This window comes from Oncorhynchus mykiss, chromosome 2, assembly GCF_057628025.1.
Source record: "Oncorhynchus mykiss isolate SJ-2025 chromosome 2, ASM5762802v1, whole genome shotgun sequence".
Taxonomy (NCBI): domain Eukaryota; kingdom Metazoa; phylum Chordata; class Actinopteri; order Salmoniformes; family Salmonidae; genus Oncorhynchus; species Oncorhynchus mykiss.
The window spans coordinates 83,769,235-83,786,655 of record NC_143023.1 but is presented as its reverse complement, the minus strand read 5'-3'; the positions used below and the strand labels follow the sequence as shown (position 1 = coordinate 83,786,655).

The 17,421-nt window shown below is 42.0% G+C and overlaps 1 protein-coding gene across 7 annotated transcripts in view; it reads right to left on the bottom strand.

The window, feature by feature from the left end:
• LOC110497968 (SLIT-ROBO Rho GTPase-activating protein 1) overlaps nucleotides 1-17,421 on the bottom strand; it is a 153,589-nt gene that overhangs the window by 100,959 nt on the left and 35,209 nt on the right. For all 7 annotated transcript variants that reach the window (XM_036957193.2, XM_036957189.2, XM_036957190.2 and 4 more), the window contains exon 2: nucleotides 2,426-2,621. In XM_036957193.2, the coding sequence (XP_036813088.2) occupies nucleotides 2,426-2,621 (196 nt within the window). The remainder of the gene's footprint in view (nucleotides 1-2,425; nucleotides 2,622-17,421) is intronic.

Genomic DNA, 17,421 nt, shown 5'->3' with positions numbered 1-17,421 from the left:
AAAATACTGGTGTTTTTGCGCAGGTACAGCCAACTAGCGCTAGCTAACGCTATCAAGCTAAAATAACATCCCTACAGCCTACCGCTGCTGCAGAGCTGTACCCTAGCAAGATCGCTTCTGGGACAACTGAGGTGCTGTAGCAATAATCACATAGGTAGCACAAATTGTGTACTTCCTTACAAACAGTCACTTTATCTCACTCCTAAAAGCGACCCGATAGAGTAGAAAAACATGGCTGACGAGACATTCCTTGTCCTGGACACTGAAATGTACCATAGCCCCTCTGACTCTCTTTCTCCAAATGGAGGAAACCGAGGCCAGACATCAGGGCTAGTACAAAGCATCCTACTTTACCTGACAAAGACTTGACTTCTCCAACTTCTCTGGTGATTTTTATTATTTGACCAACTTAAACTGAATGAACATAACTTGGCTTCCTGTCAAATGTGGAACAACTTCATAAGAAATCTGTGACAATGCTCAACTCAGTTAGCAGCGGTTAGCAGCCTAACTGCACGCAGCTTGTCAGTATTCACTGCTCTCCAGTGTGGAAATGCCAGCTAATTAGCCAGTGATTTAAAGAGCACATTTTAAAGCTAATCCATTTTATTACACACACACACAGCCAGCCCAAGCTAGGCTGAGGCACTGCACTAACGTTAGGCCATGAAGCTCAGAGTCAGACGTAAGTACACTTTTTCAACCTCAAGTCGTTCCAAAGGAAACATCCTAGAGAATGTGGAAAATACATAAGCTGTTCTGTATTAACCTTGTTTATACAATCACAAAAAATAAATAGGCCACGTCTTAAAACCCGGCAGCAGGGCATTCACTGTTAGTCAAACGTTTGGCATTTACAGAGCACCGAAATATGCCGCTCGACAAATGTTTACCCTACAAATGAACAGACTGGACTCTATATCACACGGTGAAATCCACAGCTAGCGATCCATGCCATCATATTCTCCTCAGTCCCCCAGTCCTGCACACACAGCTGGTAGAGCCATTGTGGTTTTCAGGCGCAGTAGACTCAGTAGAGGCCTATTTGAGGACACAGAGTAGGGCAAACAGACGTTTTATTTTTTGGTCCCCGCCGCAAGTTCAAACAATATGCTAATGTTTCCTTTTCCATAAGCAGTATCCTCCAGCATAATGAGACCCCAAGTACAGCATTGCTCGACTGTGTCAACATTCCAATACGGCTCATCAATGGCATCAGGCCAGAGTCAAACGGTGCTTTACCACACAGAGAGGGGGTAAAGAAACAAGACATGGGAAAGAGATTGAGGGATAGGTCTTCTCTTACAGTGTGATCATACTTCAATTGATTAACACATTTTCATCTTTTGTCATTTCAGGTCTTGTCTCATTTGTGGTTAGACTACATCAGACCGAGACCAACTCACTATAGACATAGTTAGGTTATTCTCCACAAGAATGATTATAGAACTAGGGTTCCTCTCACCATTCCATGTATTCTGTATTATGGATCTGGTCACCATTGGAGAGCGTGAGCAGTCATGATATGATCATCTGATATCCATTTTTTAACTCAGAAAATCTATAACCCATTCTGGGAGGTATCAGTTCGTTCATTGGAGTTTCTCCACTTACATAATTCACATGGTGCTGGAAATACCATCTACACATTGACAGAGGGTGACAGTTTGTGAATTGTGATGGGGGAAAGTATTTGAAATATAGGGCTACCCATGCTAACCCTCAGAAGTACCCATGAACAAAAGGGACATTATGCAGAATGGGCTAAAGGGGAAAATAGAGGATATGGATATTTATTGCTGGAGCTCCTGGTGTAACAGCCTGCCTTCATAGGATATTGCTTTTCAATAATTATTGTTCATTTATTCATATTGGGAACACATACATTTGAACATTTATGAAAAAAAGGGGAAATAAAACCCGCCCGTCTAAATCGATTTCAGTCGTCTAATGGAGGAGAGGAAATTAGTAGAATGACATGACAATTAAATGTCTTATGCAGTTTGATAATGAGAAATGAATAGGAAAAGGAATCATTGAGCGCTGCTGGTGGGTGGGTGGGTGTGTGTGACCAGACTGATTATAATAAAAAAACATTTATTGATTTGCCGGGTCAACATTGTAATCAAAGTTGAATGTATTTTCCAGATTGATAGCCATGAACATATAATCAAATATGACACTGATTCTGGTTGCCTAATGCAACAGGTATTCATGAACACTGAACCTGAGAGAGGCATATTTCAGACAGCGACAGTACCATCCAGTGACTTAACTTGTACAGAAGAAAGACATAAACCGAGACATAAAGACATAAGTCTCAGACCTAGACCCAGGCAGACAGCCCCCAAGTCAGGGATAGAGATCGACACAGACCCAGGAAAAGAGAAAAACACATACAAGACATATATACACTTGTACCCACTTGTACTGCTGGTGGTCCTTGGTGCTCCGAGTCTTAGCCATGAACCTCTCTGCCAGTTTCTCCAGGTTCCTGGAGTACTCCATCTCAATCTCGGACTTCTTCCTGAAGAAGTCCTGCAGGTCCTGGAGGAGCTGCACCCTCATCTCTGTCTGCTGGTCCAGGCATTTCTGCTGCTCCACCAGCTGGGCACGGATCTCTGAGGACACAGACAGACACAACCAAGTCAGATGGATGTCAAGAACCACACACACAAAAGTCAGAGGTTTGTAGATCTCTTAGAACCACACAGAGCAGACAGGTGAGAAATATGTCAATCTTATTAGTCAACACCAGCCAATATTCCAATGGAAAACAATGCCTTCAGAAAGTATCCATAACCCTTGACTTATTCCACGTTGTTGTGTTACAGCCTAAGTATATGTTTTCCATCTCACCCATCTACACACAATACCCCATAATGACAAAGTGACATGTTTTTAAAAAGTGTATAAAATATAAAATACAGAAATATCTCATTTTACGTAAGTATTTACACCCTCGAGTCAGGACTTTGTAGAGGCACCTTTGGCAGCGATTATAGCTGTGAATCTTTCTGGCTAAATCTCTAAGAGCTTTCCACACCTGGATTGTTCAACATTAGCCCATAATTATTTTCAAAATTATTCAAGCTCTGTCAAATTGGCTGTTGGTTATTGCTAGACAATTTTCATGTCTTGTCATAGATTTTCAAGTAGATTTAAGTCAAAATTGTAACTCGGCCACTCATTGTCTTCTTGGTAAGCAACTCAAGTGTAGATTTGGTCTTGTGTTTCAGGTTATTGTTCTGCTGAAAAGTGTATACATCTCCCAGTGTCTAGTAAAAAGCATACTGAACCAGGTTTCTCTCTAGGATTTTGCTTGTGCTTAGCTCCATTCCTGTTTTATCCTGAAAAACTCCCCAGTCCTTTAACATTTACAAGCATTTCTATAACATGATGCAGCCACTACTATGCTTGAAAATATGGAGAGTGATACTCAATAATGTGTTGTATTGGATTTGCCCCAAATATAACACTTTGTAATCAAGACAAAAAGTGAATTGCTTTGCTCCATTTTTTTGCAGTATTACTTTAATACCTGTTGAAAACAGGATGCATGTTTTGGAATATATTTTTATTCTGTACAGACTTCATTCTTTTCACACTGTCAATTAAGTTAGTATTGTGGAGTAACTACAATGTTGTTGATCCATCCTCAGTTCTCATATCACAGCCATTAAACTCTGTAATTGTTTTAAAGTCACCATTGGCCTCATGGTGAAATCCCTGAGCGGTTTCCTTCCTCTCAGCCAACGGAGTTAGGAAGGGCGCCTGTATCTTTGTACTGACTGGGTGTAATTAACTTAAATTATGCTCAAAGGGATATTCAATGTCTGCTTTTGTATTTTTACCCATCTGCCAATAGGTGCCCTTTTTTTGAGGCATTGAACACCTCCCTAGTTGAATCTGTGTTTGAAATGTACTGCTCGACTGAGGGACATTACAGATAATTGTGTGTGTGGGATACAGGGATAAGGTAGCCATTACAAAAATCATGGAAACACTTGTATTGAACACAGTGAGTCCATGCAACTTATGTGACTTGTAAAGCACATTTTTACCCCTGAACTTACAGTTGAAGTCGGAAGTTTACATACACTTAGGTTGGAGTCATTAAAACTTGTTTTTCAACCACTCCAACAAATTCTTGTGAACAATGTATAGTTTTGGCAAGTCGGTTAGGACATCTACTTCGTGCATGACAAATAATGTTTCCAACAATTGTTTACAGACAGATTATTTCACTTATAATTCACTGTATCACAATTCCAGTGGGTCAGAAGTTTACATACACTAAGTTGACTGTGCCTTTATACTGCTGGGAAAACTCCTGAAAATTATGTCATGGCTTTAGAAGCTTCTAATAGGCTAATTGACATAATTTGAGTCAAGTGGATATATTTCAAGGCCTACCTTCAAACTCAGTGCCTCTTTGCTTGACATCATGGGAAAATCAAACGAAATGAGCCAAGACCTCAAAAACAAATTGTAGACCTTTACAAGTCTGGTTCATCCTTGGGAGCAATTTCCAAATGCCTGAAGGTACCATGTTCATTTGTACAAACAATAGTACGCAAGTATAAACACCATAGGACCAAGCAGCCATCATACCGCTCAGGAAGGAGACGCGTTCTGTCTCCTAGAGATGAACATACTTTGGTGCGAAAAGTGCAAATCAATCCCAGAACAACAGCAAAGGATATTGTGAAGATGCTGGAGGAAACAGGTACAAAAGTATCTATATCCACAGTAAAACGAGTCCTATATCGACATAACCTGAAAGGTCGCTCAGCAAGGAAGAAGCCACTACTCCAAAACCACCATAAAAAAGCCAGACTATGGTTTGCAACTGCACAGGAGGACAAAGATCATACTTTTTGGGGAAATGTCCTCTGGTCTGATGAAACTGAGGAAAAAGGGGGAGGCTTGCAAGCCGAAGAACATCATCCCAACCGTGAAGCATGGGGGTGGCAGCATCATGTTGTGGGGGTGCTTTGCTGCAGGGGGGACTGGTGCACTTCACAAAATAGATAATTTTCCATCCTCATGAAGCTATGTGGATATATTGAAGCAACATCTCAAGACATCAGTCAAGAAGCTTGGTTGCTAAAATGCAAATTAATTAAAATTATACAATGTGATTTTCTTGTTTTTTTTTTTTGATTCCGTCTCTCACAGCTGAAGTGTACCCATGATAAAAAGTACAGACCTCTACATGCTTTGTAAGTAGGAAAACCTGCAAAATCGACAGTGTATCAAATACTTGTTCTCCCCACTATGTAAACGTCCAACTTCAACTGTATTTTAGTTTGCCTTAACAAAGGGGGTAAATACTTATTGACTCAAGACATTTCAGCTTTTCATTGATTTCTAAACATAATGTCAAAGTGGAATTATGGGGTATTGTGTGTTGGTGGGTGACCAGAAAATCTCAATTCAAGCGATTTTAAATTCAGGCTGTAACAACGACTGTGGAAAAAGTCAAGGGGTGTGAATACTTTCTGAAGGAGGAAAAGGTGAATGATCACATTGAAGCACAAATAGGATCTCCAGGTGCTTTGGAAGTGAGGGTTGGAAGTGCTGGTCTATGGTGGTTCATTACAGCTGCTGAACGCCACTCTAGGATGAATGAGCCCTGTTACTAATCAATAACCCAGAGATGGAGCATGGAGATGCTGCCTTGACACACTGCCAGGCAAAGCCAGGGTCTTTCACAACTTGCTATCTGTGACTGCGCACCACATTCACCAGCAGGGAAACAGGGGACATGCTAGAGTCTTCACAAATTGTACCTGTGACTGCACACTAGTGAGGCTAAACTCATAACCCACAGGCCCTGCGGTTATATCTGCGGGGCGGGCGGGTTTAGGGCCACAAAATATTGTGTGAATGAAGGGCGTGTGGGAGGCGGGTGGGTTGAATAAAGAGAAAACAATGCATTAAAAATCCATAAATGTATAATTATAGTGCAATTCATATCTACAGGCTACATTGATGTTTTTCTTTCGTAAGCCTAAGCTTTAGGGCCCAACGGTAAGCGTGCCAAATATGCGCCAATTGCCAAATGATTTTGGGAACTTGGCCAGAAAAAGTTAACGTCGATCCGCTGAGGCAAAAAGGACAGTGTTGGAGTTAAATTCAAGAAGAGAAAAGCTGCGAAATGGGAGAGTTGAAAATAAAGAAAAGGTAGGGCCAGAACAGTAATGTTTGGAGAAAATTTGGTGAGGTGGTAAAAGAGGACGATAGCAGTGTTATAGAATGAATGGAATAGTAACAGAAATCTGGAAACTGACTGTAGGTCTATAACCTCTCACATAGCCGAATATAATATCATCTCCTGCAGAATTAAGCAGTTCTTGCAGTAAAAAGATACACCAAATGTACATTTTCACTCGGGAACAGTAGTAGATAATGAATAGCGGTTTGGGACTGTCTGTAAAGGTGCCATCTTTATCAGCATAATAAAAGCGGATAGAATTCAACCACATTTGTGTCAAGAAATGTTGGGTCATTTTCACAGCTTTTCATTCCCGTGAAACAGGTCAAACTGATGTAATTTTGCATTTTCTCCCAGGTCCCTAAGTCTCTGCTGTGCAAGAAAGGCAGAGATGAAAGACTAAACAAATGAACGATGTCAGCTAGATTGAAGCATTCATCTGATCAATGTATGACAGATTTTCTTGTGAGGTTTATTTAGTCTTCTAGGGCAACAAGTAATGACAAGAGAAGCTGCATGCACCCAGTTATAGATAAGTTGAATAACAAATAGCCTACCAAAATGTTGGAAATCATAAGCAGAAACATAGGCCAATCTAAATTAGGCTTACAGCGCATTTTCTATATTTCTGGGTTAGGGTCAGGTGCGGGCCTAATTTTCGCATATAGTTGGACAGTTGCGGATGGGTTATTAGCAATTGCGGGTGAACAAACAGCTGACCACACTACTAGGAAATGCGCTAGAGATGCGCTGCCATCAAACTGACATGTCAAATCAAATTTCATTGGCCACATGCACATGGTTAGCAGATGATATTGCGAGTGTAGAGAAATGCTTGTGCTTCTTGTTCCAACAGTGCAGCAATATCAACAAGTAATCTAACAATTCCACAACAACTACCTAATACACACAAAATCTAAAGGGATGGGATAAGAATATGTACATATACATATATGGATGAGCAAGGACCGAACGGCATAGGCCAGATGCAATAGATAATCTGTTGCGGATAAAAGGCTGTGCGATGACATAGTGCACATAAAAAAATTGCGGTTAAATTCCCATGTACCGAATAAAAAATACAAGTCAAATGTGTTTCCATCGCATTTAACTCCTCTGATGGTATTGTCACACCACTGCACAACAACAAAAAATGTCGTTATGTATTGATTGTGCCCACTCTGGTCTTGGAACATGCGCTCTAGCCAATAGCTGGCAGGTACGGTGTGGGTATAGCCTACAAAATTAGATCATTATGGACAAAAGAGTGAGATAAAACAAAAACATTCGACCACATCCAAATATCGATTATCATGCCACCAGAATAATACCCTTGATATTTATTTTAAAGGAGCATCAACATCAACTGTTCTGCCTGTGGCTATGGAACCCTGACCTGTTCACCGGACGTGCTACCTGACCCAGACCTGCTGTTTTCAACTCTCTAGAGACAGGAGTGGTAGAGATACTCCTAATGATTGGCTATGAAAAGCCAACTGACATTTACTCCTAAGGTGCTGACTTGCTGCACCCTCAACAACTACTGTGATTATTATTATTTGACCATGCTAGTCATTTATGAACATTTGAATATCTTGGCCATGTTCTGTTATAATCTCCACCCGGCACAGCCAGAAGAGGACTGGCCACCCCTCATAGCCTGGTTCCTCTCTAGGTTTCTTCCTAGGTTTTGGCCTTTCTAGGGAGTTTTTCCTAGCCACCGTGCTTCTACACCTGCATTGCTTGCTGTTTGGGGTTTTAGGCTGGGTTTCTGTACAGCACTTTGAGATATCAGCTGATGTAAGAAGGGCTATATAAATACATTTGAATTGATCAAGCTCATCACCGTGCACTTTCACCACCCTGTGAATTTCATCATAACTTATTTTATCTGTAGCCCAATAAACAGCATGCTTTCCCAAATCTTAGTGGGGCTCAAACACCATGGTTAGTATATCAATATTTGCACATAAAAGATGTTTCCACCACCATTTCTCGAATAATTAATTTTACTGACAAAAATATCCTACCTAGTCTAGCATAGTTTGTGTTGTCAGCATTTGGAAAGTTTACCAACAAATTTGCTGTTTCCATCCGGCCTGTTCTTCAATCAAATAAAAAGGTTAGATGGAAATCTGGTTAATGTCTCCAGAGATTCTGGTTTTAGTAGTCAGCCAACATAAAACTGATACACTGGCATACAGTAAATGATCTAATACCACAAAACACACCTCAATGGCCAGTTATGGCAAAAGTTGAGAACTATTCCTAATTTCACCTCAGCTTAATGACCACTCAGCCATCAATGACCGTAAAGTACAGGCTACGAAAACAGACTGGGATTAAATTTGTTTAAGAGGATAAAATAGGCATTTTCCAAACTGTCCCAAGGATCCCCCAAAGAGTACTCCTCCATTTGGCATCCATCAATAACTGGCCAATACCAGTGATTGAGTCAAATCATTGATTAACTGCTGACTCAATTAAACTGGGCTCAGAGCTGCTCGTTGTGTGTTCCAAAATGCAATGGTGGAATTAGCCAAGAGCTTGGCTTCATTCATCAGCGTAAATGCCTTCCCAATCTTGATAAATTAATGATTTAAGTGGGGTCTATTAGAAATCCTTGATTAGGTATTTTCATTCCCAAGGTTTCAGGAGAGGCTCTTTCATCCTGGCACATTCAAATGGGGGCAGGCGGGACAGGAAAGGAGGGGGATAAACTGAGGAGGGGGTTGAGGGCTTTTGCTTAGTCTGATTTGTTAAGGGAAGAAACAGCAGAGTATCTGAGTAGCCAGAGAGAAACCAACCATAAGCCGGAAGAACCCTATGGCTACAGGGCAGCAAAGACACCCTTCACCCCTGTATGGGTAACCAAGCCATAGCCTCTTTATTCTAAACTTCAACTTTAAATTTAACTTTTTAGATTGTAGGTCCAGTGCAGGTAAGGTAGGCCTATAAGGAAGCTGGGATTTGTGCCATCATGGTGGGCTTCCAAGGGCTGGTGGTCAATGTTTGTAAGTCACAAGATCAACCAGGTTCTTCAGCAACATAGAGAGCTGAAGGCGAAAGGATATTTCTAGAGGCTACCATAGCTTTGGGGGTTTTATATGAATGAGAAACACAGAATTTCAAGTGTGTATAATTCCTAACTTTAAACAATGGATGAGGATTTGGAATTAAAGCAAGGCAAGCATGAAATTAACGCAAAAGAGCTGAGTGGATCATTTAACACAATTCTATTCATGACTGAACATGGCATCTCCTTAAATCATCCATAGTGCATGTCAAACATTGACTAGTGGCACTATGCCGTGTTGAAGCATTATGAATGACATTGCATATAAATCACCTGTCAACATTTGATGAATTATCGCTCATGATAATGTAGGCACATGTAAAACAGGGGACTACACGGTATAAAACTAGGACTCTCTCTTTTTATTTTTTTGTCACTAAGCATAGGCTTGTATCCAGAGCGATTTACAGTAGTGAGTGCATATATTTTATATAATTTTTCATAATGGCCACTCGTGAGAATTAAACCCACAACACTGGCGTTGCATGTGCGAAGCTCTTCTAGAGGGATTCTAGAAGTTCATGGTTGGTTCATGGAATAAGGAATATTACGTTTCAGCCTGGTTTGGCCAAGTCCTACCAACTGAGCCACACGCGACACTCTCCCTATACATAACTTATTGTATTCAACTAAAGATATAATATTGTTGTCAAATTGTAATTATTTATCTTGAATGACTAGGAGGCTGAAAAGGAAATACATTTGACAGAGATGCTTAAACCCCTAGCAGGACTGTGGCGGTCATGAAATTTTGTCTGCTGGTTATTGTCATGCAAAAAATACTGCCGGTTTCACAGTAACTGACATTAACATTAACACATTTAGCATCGCAGGCCTCCAGTTGCTGGCTGAGGCGCAACTTTGGAACGTCTAAAAATCATAATCGGTCGACCTCTAGTCATTTTACATGTAAATTACCTGAGACATCTAAGGGGATATCTCAGAGATTTCCAGCAATTTTGTCTGGCACCTCAGGGCAACTGAACACCTTGCTCTGATCAAAATGATTGGGTATCAAGTCTTCTGCTAGTAAGTGTTTGATGTGGGCAGTTTACAAGCACCTCTGTGGCTGTAAAATAGGACAGGACCAAGGAGGGAGTCTACAGATGGGCTTTGAGGGATTCTAGAAGTTGTAAACAGTAATATCACAGTTCAGCCTGGTTTGGAAAAGGAGCATACAAGGATGCATACTGACTCTGTGGGCCTTTGCGACCAGGGCATGTCCAGGGCTGAAAGCACAAAACCAACCATCCAATCCAAATGAAAGGTGTCCCAGAATGCACAGTGGGTGGACATAGACAATGAGAGAAAGAGCCGTTTGGTCTTTGTGGTGATTAGATGGAACCAAGGGCCTTTTGTTCTGTACGGGATGTCCTCCAACCAGCCCTTTCAAAGAGCGCACGACAACATAGGCTACTTCCCATTACCCCAATCACGGTGGCAAATATGTCCAAAGTTGCAACTCATTGATTTTAATTGCAGGCCCATTTGTTGTGAGAGAAAGTGCCATGTAGGCAGGGCGACAGAGAATGAAACATTGTTGATCTCCTGAAAGAAATGAGCATCGGTGAAAACAACTTGCCCACCGTCAGAGAAGCAGAGACAAGTTTTCCCTTCCTCTGCCATGCGAAAAGGCTCTCCATTCTCCCACCAATTCACTTTGCTATGAATCAAATCCACTAAAAAGCTCCCCTGGCCCATTCACTGCTCTTCTTCCCCGGTTATCTTTTACATTTAGTTGTATAATTAGTCCTCCAAGGGTCTCCACATGCTCATCAGCAGCACCTGAAATAGCTCAGCATGGGGTCTGGAGGGATGATGGTAGATACACCATCCCTGCCTCACCATCTGGTAGATACTGTGCATTCAGAAAGTATTTGGACCCCTTGACTTTTTCACATTGTTACGTTACAACCTTATTCTAAAAATGGATTAAAAAGCAAACCCTGTATGTATGAAAAAATAAAGAACTGAAATATCACATTTACATAACTATTCGGACCCTTTGCTCAGTACTTTGTTGAAGCACCTTTGGCAGCGATTACAGCATCAAGTCTTCTTGGGTATGACGCTACAAGATTGGCACACCTGTATTTGGAGAGTTTCTCTCATTCTTTTTTATTTTATAAAATTTTTACCCCTTTTTCTCCCCAATTTCGTGGTGTCCAATTGTTGTGGTAGCTACTATCTTGTCTCATCATTACAACTCCCGTACGGGCCCTGGAGAGACGAAGGTTGAAAGTCATGCGTCCTCCGATACACAACCCAACCTAGCCGCACTGCTTCTTTAACACAGCGCGCATCCAACCCGGAAGCCAGCCGCACCAATGTGTCGGAGGAAACACCGTGCACCTGGCAACCTTGGTTAGCGCGCACTGCGCCCGGCCCGCCACAGGAGTCGCTGGTGCGCGATGAGACAAGGACATCCCCACCGACCAAGCCCTCCCTAACCCGGACGACGCTAGGCCAATTGTGCGTCGCCTCATGGACCTCCCAGTCGCGGCTGGTTACGACAGAGCCTGGGCGCGAACCCAGAGTCTCTGATGGCACAGCTGGCGCTGCAGTACAGCACCCTTAACCACTGCGCCACCCGGGAGGCGAGTTTCTCTCATTCTTCTCTGCAGATTCTCTAAAGCTCTGTCAGGTTGGATGGTGAGCGTCACGGCACAGCTATTTTCAGGTCTCTCCAGGGAGTTTGTTCGGGTTCAAGTCCGAGCTCTGGCCGGGCCACTCGGACATTCAGAGACTTGCCCCGAAGCCACTCCTGCGTCGTCTTGGCTGTATGATTAGGGTAGTTGTCCTGTTGAAAGGTGAACCTTCCCAAACGTCTGAGGTCCTGAGTGCACTGAAGCAGGTTTTTAAACAAGGGTCTCACTGTACTTTGCATTGTTCATCTTTCCTTTGTTCCTGACTAGTCTCCCAGTCCCTGCCGCTGAAAAACATCCCCAAAGCATGATGCTGCCACCACCATGCTTCCCCGTAGGGATGGTGCCAGGTTTCCTCTAGATGTGACGCTTGGCATTCAAGCCAAAGAGTTCAATCTTGGTTTCATCAGACCAGAGAATCTTGTTTCTCATGGTCAGAGTCTTTTAGGTTCCTTTTGGAAAACTCCAAGCGGGCTGTCATATGATTTTACTGAAGAGTGGCTTTTGTCTGGCCACTCTACCATAAAAGGCATGATTGGTGAAGTGCTGCAGAGATGGGAGAACCTTCCAGAAGGACAACCATCTCCACAGAAGAATTCTGGAGCTCTGTCAGAGTGACCATTGGGTTCTTGGTCACCTCCCTGACCAAGGACCTTCTCCCCCGATTTCTCAGTTTGGCCAGGCTGCCAGCTCTAGGAAGAGTCTTGGTGGTTCCAAACTTCTTTCATTTAAGAAGTCATGTCCAATCAATTGAAAATAACACAGGTGGACTCCAATCAAATTGTAAAAACATCAAGGATGATGAATGGAAACAGGATGCACCAGAGCTCAATTTTGAGTCTCATAGCAAAGAGTCTGAATACTTTTGTTTTTTATTTATTTGCAAAAATTCTAAAAACTTGTTTCCAATTTGATGTTATGGGGTATCTTGTTGTAGATCGAAGACAAAAAAGTTTTTTTTTTTTAAATCCATTTTATAATAAACCTGTATTGTGACAAAATGTGGAAAAAGTGAAGGGGTCTGAAAACTTTCCAAATGCACTGTACGTGGGGTTAGGAAGGCTGTCCATCAAATCAAATCAAAATCATGGCTTCAAATGGAGGAAGATCGACTGGATAAATAGCATCAAAAAGGTAATTATGGACTAGGATCATGATTCTTTACCCGATAACACACTTTCAGTTACTGCTGAGAGCTGGATCACATGCCAGAGAGCTGGGTCTCTTGTGTTCTGACCTTTGGGGAGAGTATTCAAATGAGCCTTCGCTAAACCCAGTCCCAGAATTTTGGGTAACCAATCACAGCGCTCCAATGGATAGCAACTGTTGTTGAGTCTGACACCTTGGATACAGTGTTGCCAATAGTGATGGGCATTCTGGCTCTTTTCAATAATTAAATGAAATCACTCTACCTTAACCACAATGTATTTAAAAATGCATTGGTTTGTTATAAAAAAGAATGCTATTAAACATTTGCATTTAAAGTATAACTTTTGAATGTATATAAACAACGCGCATTTAAATGTAACAATTCAAAACAAATACAATCTGAACAAAATAGAATATGTATCCATATCATAGAAAAAATAAATAACAAATGTGCAAAACTGCCAGCATCCCACTTAAAACATTAAACTGGTCCCTCTTTTCTCTCTCTTCTTTATTGCCATGTTATAACCAGCAGCACACAGCAATGCTGACCATATTTTGCTTTTATGAGAGATTTGCATTCAGAAATGCAAGCTGCCTCACTTCAGGGGCTGATGCGGTTTCTTCTCTCAATAATTATTTGTCCCGTTTTCGAGAAGAGGGGCGCCTCCAAATAGGATCGGACCTCCTTTATGGCTGAGGGATTCCTTCGTGCTGCATCCTCAGTTGCTCTCTCGTCAAACAGCATCCAAACAGCAGACGTTTGTGGCACTACTGCTGGTGCAGTTCTGCCCAGTTGTTAAATGTTATACTGCACCACCCATCTGCCCCAGCCGTCTGCCCCAGCCCCCATCCGCCCCAGCCGTCTGGCCCCAGTCGTCCTAAAAAAAGGTTGTTTGTCAGTTTCTGGTTTGACCACTATTTGCCTCATGTAGCGTGACACATCTCCTTCGCATAGAGTTGATCAGGCTGTTGATTCATGGGGCCATACATTATCACGATGAAACGTGAGGTAATATTCGGCGTATGAATGGCACGACAATGGGCCTCTGGATCTCGTCACAGTATCTCTGTGCATTCAAATTGCCATCGATAAAATGCAATTTTGTTCATTGTCCGTAGCTTTTGCCTGCCCATACCATAACCCTACCATGGGGTACTCCGTTCACAATGTTGACATCAATAAACAGCTCGCCCACACAATGCCATACACGTGGTCTGCGGTTGTGAGGCCGGTTGGATGTACTGCCAAATTCTCTAAAACAACATTGAGGTGGCTTATCATCTCTAGGGTAGGGGGCAGCATTCGGAATTCTGGATGAAAAGCATGCCAAAATTAAACGGCCTGCTACTCGGGCCCAGAAGATATGATATGCATATAACTGGTAGAAAACACTCTAAAGTTCCCAAAACTGTTAAAATAGTGTCTGAGTATAACATAACTGATTTGACAGGCGAAAACCTGAGAAAAATCCATTCAGGAAGTTGTGGTTTTGTAGTTTTTCTATTCAATGCCATTTCAGTATCCATTGACTTAGGACTCAATTTGCAGTTCCTATGCCTTCCACTAGATGTCAACAGTCTTTAGAAATTGTTTCAGGCTTGTATTCTTATAAATGAGGGAGTAAGACCAGTCTGAATGAGTGGACCCTGACGTGTCACCAACCTTTTTCATGCGCAATCCCGAGAGAGTGCATTTCTTGTTTACCTTTTATATTGACAATGTTATTGTCCTGTTGAAATATTATAGATCCTTTAGGCAAAAAACAACCTGATGATTGAATATAAACATCATTTGACATGTTTCTATGAACTTTACGGATACAATTTGGATTTTTTTGTCTGCCTGTTTTGCGTTTGAGCCTGTGGATTACTGAAGAAAACGTGAACCAAACGGGAGTTTTTGGATATAAAGAGACTATCGAAGAAAAGGAATATTTATTGAGTAAATGAATGTCTTCTGAGGTTATGGTAGAGAAATTAACCTTAAATTATTTTGCAACAGGGCTAGGGTTGTGAGGCTGGTTGGACATACTGCCAAATTCTCTAAAACGACATATCTGGTTTATGGTGGAGAAATGAACATTGAATTCTCTGTCAACAGCTCTGGTGGACATTCCTGCAGTCAGCATGCCAATTGCACACTCCCTCAAAACATCTGTGGCATTGTGTTGTGGCAAAACTGCACATTTTAGAGTGGCCTTTAATTGTCCCCAGCACAAGGTGCACCTGTGTAATGATCATGCTGTTTAATCAGCTTCTTGATATGCCACACCGGTCAGGTGGATGGATTATCTTGGCAAAGGAGAAATGCTCACTAACAGGGATGTAAACAAATTATTTTGTTAACAAAATTTTAGAGAAATAAGCTTTTTGTGAGTATGGAACATTTCTGGAACATTTCCTTCAGCTCATGAAACATGGGACCTACACATTACATGTTGCATTTATATTTTTGTTCAGTGTAGTTGAGATGACCTCATGCAATGGAGAGACTGAGCTTAAAAAGTCTTTCAGATTTATTTTGAACATCATGAGAGCCTCAGTACAAATAAGTACTTTTGTCACATACTGTACTGATTCAGAGTCACAACTTTTGTTGAGAGATAAAAATCATTATGGAGTGACTCAAATGTGTTGCGGTGAAGCAGTACCCATGTCGCGACGCGTGTTATTACAAAGAGAGCCATTGAATGACATCAGTTGGAATAATATACTAAGCGATTAATCATTTATTGGTTATGTGAGAGACCGAGCTACTCTCCAACAGTGGAGTCTCTTGTCAGTGACAGCGCTGGGCAGATAGAGGCAAGAATGTATCACCACCTTAGTGTTATGTCACAGAGCGGTCACTGAAGAACCTAGTGTCCAACTGTCTGTGGAGCTGCCACATCCAAGATGACAACATATAGAGATGAGAGAAGCTAAACAACGTTGCTAGTGTAGCGTGGTGGTCCCAGATCTGTGGTGCTGTTTTAACAACTCCTATTTGGAACCTCCAGACTAGGGCTTGTGGCCTACTGCCATAAAAAGGGGAATAGTGAATAGCCTAATTTACCCATCTGCAAAGTGACAGAAAAAAAAATAGGCTTAATTTCTCAAGGGTAGCTAAGAGTGTGTGTGTGTGTGTGTGCGTTTAGCCAGGGCTGCCCAGGACACTCACACACTAAGCATGCATCCTTGGGGACGCCTGTGTGAGGCAATGAGTCAGAGACATGCTTCTTTCTCTGAGTCAGAGATCCTGATCGATAAATACTAGTAGCACACACCAAAAAAGGAGAGAGGCTGTTGGCTGAGAGGCTGAGGCTGACAGAACACAATATCCTGAGATTTCAAGCATTCAGTCCATGGGAGCCATCAAAAGTATATCTTCACACATTGTTTAAACCAACATTGTGAAGTCAATACAGTATGCAGCGATGTTGGGCTAGTTCCCACTTCGTTCTCTCTTGTTCCAGTATTTCACTACGCCACAAGCATTTTGCTACACCTGCAATAACATCTGCTAAATATGCATATGCAACCAATACAATGTCATTTGATTTTGTTTTCAGCCATGGAGTCTCAGGGTTGTTTTGTCAAGAGCAGCAGGAACAGCTTTGTTTGTTTGGTACTACAGCCACATCAATACCGCTGGGGTGCAGAGGCCTGTGATCTACTATTAGCCTGTCACTATTTCCTGACTCGCACACCCTCTAAGTAACACACACTGGGTCACGGCCACACACACAGGAAATGCTGCTCTACTGGCCAGGTTTTTCCTTTAGTTTTCTATTTATTTTTGATTGACGAGGCAAAATCCTTCACAAACAGTCCAGGCCAAAGCGACTCATTATATATTGACATTAACAAATGTATCTCCCATTCAACAGGGTAATTATTCAAGTGTACAATCACACAGGCAATAACTGTCATAATCCTCAAATCAGCATTAGGTCATATCTGCCAAGCAGGCACAATAGCCAACAGCAGTGGCTGCTAAGGTGACATTTCAACCAGAGTGAACACCGGCAGAGCGTAGTGGGCGGCATCAATCACTACCGGGCATCATTATGGTGGAATGTGAGGACCATCATTCAGCTCCAACCCAAATAGAGGAGCAGAGTTCAAGGAGCTGAATGGTGGGAGAAGTAAGCACACTTTAGAAGGAAATTGTATTTATTCAGCAGCTGTCCTGTTTGCTCTGGACGCCTTTGGTTCTGCACTTTGACTCCGTGGCTGGTGGGGTTGAGTAAGTGTGGGGCTACAAATCCAGCATGTACACCCTCCCTAGAGCCTCAACAGGAGCTGTGACGTTAGATAGAGGAGAGAAAGAGAGAGAATGTCCATTC